The sequence below is a fragment of the Camelina sativa genome, chromosome 12 (assembly GCF_000633955.1).
Source record: "Camelina sativa cultivar DH55 chromosome 12, Cs, whole genome shotgun sequence".
Taxonomy (NCBI): domain Eukaryota; kingdom Viridiplantae; phylum Streptophyta; class Magnoliopsida; order Brassicales; family Brassicaceae; genus Camelina; species Camelina sativa.
In genome coordinates, this window is record NC_025696.1 from 19,487,474 (window position 1) to 19,493,139 (window position 5,666).

Genomic DNA, 5,666 nt, shown 5'->3' on the forward strand with positions numbered 1-5,666 from the left:
TTTATCCTCATGCACACACCGCCACTAAACCAGGCTAAATCAGCTCTTCCCAAGACTGAATATTTTGATCAACTAAAGTAGATTCTGTTAAAAACAGAGTCAGATACAGTAAGAAAAGAGGTACATTGATGGAGACTAACATGAAATTTAGACAAAAGTACTCAAGTTACAAATCGGAGAAATCAAATAGATGATAAGAAGAAGACTGCTTACCCTTTCGAAGAAGAAGCTTCAAGACTTTGATTTGCAGTGAGGGGATTTTACTTCTCTCTCTTCTCCCGGAAATGATGAGATGATGAGTCACATAAATAAAAACCATTAGATAGATAGATATACCCAACGCATATTCTTATTTATTCCCCTACACAAATTCTTTGGCCCTTATTTGTTCGGGTCTTAATCAATTTCAAACAAAATAATCGAAGAAGAAGTAGAGGAAGAGATGAAACTCACTTGCTAAAATCAAACACCCAATCGACAAAGACCCAATTTTAATCAAACAAATATACAGCAAAAAAACAAAGACCCAATCGACAGTCATAAACACTAACTTTGCTAAAATAAATACCCAATCGAAAGAACCCTAATTTTACTAGTCAATTCCCAAATCAGGAAACTCTAGATTTCTAATTTCTACTCTCAATTCAGAAGATAGTAAAGAGCTACACTACAATTCGACGGATTGAGACTTCAGAGGAAAATCACAGAGGAGGAGGATCGGGTCGAAAGAAACAAAAATCTTTGATCGATTTTTTTTCTTTCTTTTGTTAATTTCTCCAACCAATGACAGAACAACACATATACGACGATCCTAAACGATTCTAAAAATGCTTAACTTAGAATCGATTTTAGCATTATTAATGTATTTTGATTTATTTTTAATCATAAGCATTCCTTAACAATCGGTTAAAAATCACCGTTGAACTTGCTCTAACGCAGCGTTTCGCATCGCATCGACGTGTAGTATTAAATTTTATTTAAAACGCGACGTCTATGAATAAAATTCGAAATCTCAACCACTACTAACCTCAAAACGCTGCGTATTTTGCATTTATTGCTATCACGTTGTTTAAATACTTCGTGACTTAAACGCTGCGTTTAGTGAGTCCATCGACATAAAAAATTTCGAAATCTCAACTATTATTAATTTTGGTAACCCCGCCCAAATATTTTGAAATTGAAACTCTATAATTTTATCGATTTGTGCTTTCATTTTTTTCCCCTTCAAAATCGAAAGTTTTTTTTTTCTCCAGACATTTGATTTTAAAGACCGATGTTACATTTTTTTGTCGATGTTAGCTTCTTCAAACCGCCGCCGGGTCATTTGGATCGAATCAGAAACCAGTGCTTAGTCCTGTTCTGCGGATCGATAAGTCCGCCGTGAGAGGTGAGGGTCGGGTTACGCGATCCACGACGTCTTCTGGTTTGCGAGGTAGGAGCTCTAGCCCATATGATTTGATTAGGGTTTTCACTGATTTGAGAAAGAGAAATGGATCTAGGGTTATTGGGGGAAAGGGTGAATCGGATCAGGAGGATAAGAAATCTGGGTTCAAACAGGGTGAGAGTGAGGATAAGGTTGGTTTTGTAATCTGTGATTCAACTAGGGTTTGTGAAGAGACTAGTGTTCCAGTGAAATCAAGCAAATTTGAAGATTCTAGCTTGGCCAGAAACTCGATTTCTGATGCTAAGGCACATGCTGTTAAAGTTGGAAAGATTGTGAAAGGTACTACCAGTGTAGGTTTAAGAAGGAAGTCTTTGGATAGTGTTGGCAAGGCAATGGAGATGTCAAAAGAGATCAGAGGGAATGAAGGAAGTAGCACCAATAGCTCTAGTAAATACCCGAGTAAGTTGCATGAGAAGCTTGCTTTTCTTGAAGGAAAGGTCCAGAGAAGAACAAAACTACTCAGCTGACGAAACCGAAAGCCTCGGTTATGAGCTGGAAGACAGACTCTTTCCTCACCAGAGGTTGCTTAGGAACAGAACTCATTCCAAAACATCTTCACATGTTTCAACAGGCCATGATTCTGTTGAGTCCAACAAGGCAGTAAATGTTGAAGAAAACCCCTCAGCTCCTGTTGAGGAGAATGCAATAGCTCTAGAGTTCTTGGCCTCACTTGACAAGGAAAAAGTCACATCTATGAGTGACCAGAAAGTCTGGAAGTGCAGGAAACGGATAGAGAGGAACCGTCAAAGGAAAATGATGCTTCAAAAGGCGACGGCACACACGAGCTTCACCCAAGAGCGAAAATGGTGTCTCTCTTCTCTCTCTCTCTTTCTTTAGATTTCTCTTTGAGACTTAGTATTTCTCCTATAGTTTGTCTTTGGTCGCTGATGTATGTAGCTTTAGATCTGTTTTGTGTTTGTTTCTGGTTTTGCATCTGAAATCGAGTATTATTAGAGTCTATAATGCTCAGTCTTTGAATCGGTTGTGCTGTTGCCTTCTTTGTTGTACTTTGAGGATTTGATTCACTTCGTCTCTGTGAAGAGCAGAGCAGAAATGATGTAACGTCGTGCATTTCTTATGCAATTCAGTTCTGATTTTTAGGGAAATTTGGAAATTTGTATGTTCATTTCAAGGATTTGTAATTTTAGGATTCACAAACTGTTTATTGACTAGTTGAGTAGTCAGTTCGTGTTGTAGCAATCAGTTCTGAATGATTTAGGAGAATGAGGAAGTTTTATTAATACATTGAAGTGTCTAAACTTAAGGGCGTATGTGGATTCTGTTTTATGATGGTAATCAGTTCTGTATGTTGTTCAAACCATTTCTTGTGCTAGTTCAACTCAAAATGGTTTAATTTTTTGTGTCTTAGGTGAACATTCCTAAAACTAAGAACACCTACTGCAAGAACAAGGAATGCAAGAAGCATACCTTGCACAAGGTGACCCAGTATAAGAAGGGTAAAGACAGTCTTGCTGCCCAGGGAAAGCGTCGTTATTATGGAGGTCAGACCAAGCCCGTCTTCCACAAGAAGGTAACACTAAAGAAACAATAATGCTCTGATTCAGATTTGATTTGCCTTATTTTGATCCCTAATTGCAGTCTGAGAACAAATGTAGGAGTTGAGATTTTACTCTGTGAAATATGTTTCAAATAGCCTGTTGCCTATGAAAGTTTTATAGGATTATCTGTTCCTACGCCTGTGCTCATCATTTGTCTTTCGTTCTAACAGGCTAAGACAACCAAGAAGATTGTCCTGAGGCTGCAGTGCCAAAGCTGCAAACATTTCTCTCAACGCCCTATTAAGGTAATGTGTGAGACATTCTTTATCGTTGTTAAACACTCCTTTGGTATCGGTTCAGAGCCATTTGTGTGTCGGTTTTGCAGAGGTGCAAGCACTTTAAGATCGGTGGAGACAAGAAGGGAAAGGGAAAGGGAAAGATATTACACTCAAAGATAGCTTATATAATCAAAAGACCATAAATACATCTTGTGGCGTAATAATATTTTGATCCTATATTTGGTAGATAAAATTCTGCAACACAAAAGTCAAGTAGTTCTGTTCTGTGTAAATATTTCTCGCTGACAGAATTTGCAACACTAATATCTGCGATAAGTGGCAACAATTCTACTCGATTGTAAAATACACATCTGAATATAACTCAAAGTTTCAATACTGTAGGAAAGAAAGAGAGAGTAAAAAATATATGAATCCAATATACATAAACTGAATGCTTGTGATTGCAGAAGAGATGACATAGTGATTGAGAGATTTCATTCATTCATTCACTGAATAATAAAACAAATGGAAAGAAGCTACAAAACTTTTGACAAACATGGTTTTGCGTGGAGAAAAACATACAAGTTAAACATACTAATAAAGATCATTGACACTGAGAATATATATAAAGGTGAACTACATTGTTGTAAAACCCTAGTTGATCGTGTTGTTCATGCCCTCAAAGTCATAATCTAGAATACGGATGCTAAGTTATCTTCTATGACCGGTGTTTGGTACGTGCTCGACATAAAAGAATCAGTGGAAAGTGGATCGTAGCCAGGAAATAGTGAAGAAAACTCCAAATCCATCGGACAAAGATCCCAAACACCATCGACCCCAAAATTATCTGTGGGCGGCACCGGAAAATAATCGCCGAACGTAAAAGGATCGAACAGAGAAGAATCCGAAACACCGACATCCGTGAAAGCAGAATAAGATCCTAAACTGGAATCAGTTTCGTGGTAGCCAGGGAACTCGTCAAACCCTAATCGATCTTCCGGCATCATCATAGCCACGTTACAATTTGTAATGGTGGCGTTTTCTGAAACCCTAATATGATCATCTTCTTCCGTCTCCTTCGGCTTAGAGTTCTTCGAGTCGCCCCTTCTTAACATACTTGTCTTTCGTTGCTTGATTCCAACTAGTTGAGAGCTAAGCTTATCGATATGTCTCCTCAAATCCTCAACCGACAAACCCTTGATATCAGAGACGAAGTCGTAAAGATCGCAAGCGTGATTCTTTCTCTTCTGATCGCTTATCGCATTGAACTTTCCAACGATCCCTGATAGGGCTTGTGGGTTATCTTGCGGCTCGGGCCAGACTTGGAGATCGTTGTTGGGGCCGTAACAGATGAATCCGACAGAGTTGCCGCATAGAACAGAGAGCTCTGTCGCTTTCTTCTTAAAGCCTGGAAACTTCTTTTTGAAAAAGTTTTTCTTCGTCTTCAAATCAACATCAGCATCAGAGAAATTACGGGGAGGAGCCATCGCGGTGTATTCAGAGAGAAAGTAAGAAAAAGTAAGTTTCGATCGCGGTGTATTCAGAGAGAAAGTAAGAAAAAGTAAGTTTCGATCGTGAGAAGTAAGATCGCGGTGTATTCAGAGTCTCTGTTCGTGAGAAGTGAAAACCTAGAAAAAGTAATATATTATATATATATATATAGACGCTCTATCTCAATCCCACAACTATCTCGTAATTTCCTTTTTTTCGTTTCCAACTTTTTTTTGTTGAGTTTTATTATAATTAATTGCATTCCAAGGGTAATTATGATGTGCAAAATGATTAATTTTTTTCTTCAATCCACCGTAAAAAATTATATATATATATATATATATATATATGTTTTTAAGTACATTTTGAGATTTATCATTTTATTTGTACTTATTTACAAATTTAATCCCTAAACTTAATCTCGCTTAATTACGAGGAGCCATCGCGTTGTTCGATCCTAATGTAATGACGAGAAGCGAGAACCTACTATATATAGTGACGAAGCGAGAACCTATATAACGACTAGATGTGAAAACCTAGAAAAGGCTTATGTTATGTGCATTGAGTTTTTTCATCATAAATTTGATTTTTTATTGTATAAAAAAATTTGAGAACTCTTTATTAATTAAAAATAATTAACTCTTTTTTAATGTTATCTTATTTTGCATTTTATCTTAAATTATTATTTAAAATAATTAATAATTTTAAAACATATTAAATATGTTTAATTTTATTAATTAGTTATATTTTATACCATATACTATATTATCAATAATACAATTATAAATACTAATATAGTTAGTAAAAGTTTTACAAATAGTACCTTTTTTCAACTCTCAGAATTTGTTTATTCATACTAAAATTTTTATTGTATCAACTAATATTATTTTTAAATAATAAATATTTTATTATATAAACTTGGGTTTTCAAAGTTAGCCATTAATAGTATCATGA

At 36.1% G+C, this 5,666-nt stretch overlaps 2 protein-coding genes across 2 annotated transcripts; one reads left to right on the forward strand and one right to left on the reverse strand.

Moving 5' to 3' along the window:
* Nucleotides 2,146-3,585, forward strand: LOC104732221 (60S ribosomal protein L36a-like). Its single transcript, XM_010451761.2, has 4 exons — nt 2,146-2,250; nt 2,814-2,975; nt 3,174-3,248; nt 3,329-3,585. The coding sequence occupies exons 1-4, from the start codon at nt 2,248-2,250 to the stop codon at nt 3,422-3,424; spliced, it is 336 nt and encodes a 111-aa protein (XP_010450063.1). The 5' UTR covers nt 2,146-2,247; the 3' UTR covers nt 3,425-3,585.
* On the reverse strand, nt 3,914-4,708 carry LOC109127970 (agamous-like MADS-box protein AGL49). The gene has a single exon (XM_019233611.1). It carries the CDS (start codon nt 4,706-4,708, stop codon nt 3,914-3,916), a length of 795 nt encoding a protein of 264 aa, XP_019089156.1.

Coding starts and splice junctions, on each gene's coding strand:
- LOC109127970 (XM_019233611.1), bottom strand. CDS start 4,708: ATGGCTCCTCCCCGTAATTTCTCTGATGCTGATGTTGATTTGAAGACG.
- LOC104732221 (XM_010451761.2), top strand. Junction 2,976..3,173: donor AGCCCGTCTTCCACAAGAAG/GTAACACTAAAG, acceptor TCGTTCTAACAG/GCTAAGACAACCAAGAAGAT. Junction 3,249..3,328: donor TCTCTCAACGCCCTATTAAG/GTAATGTGTGAG, acceptor TCGGTTTTGCAG/AGGTGCAAGCACTTTAAGAT.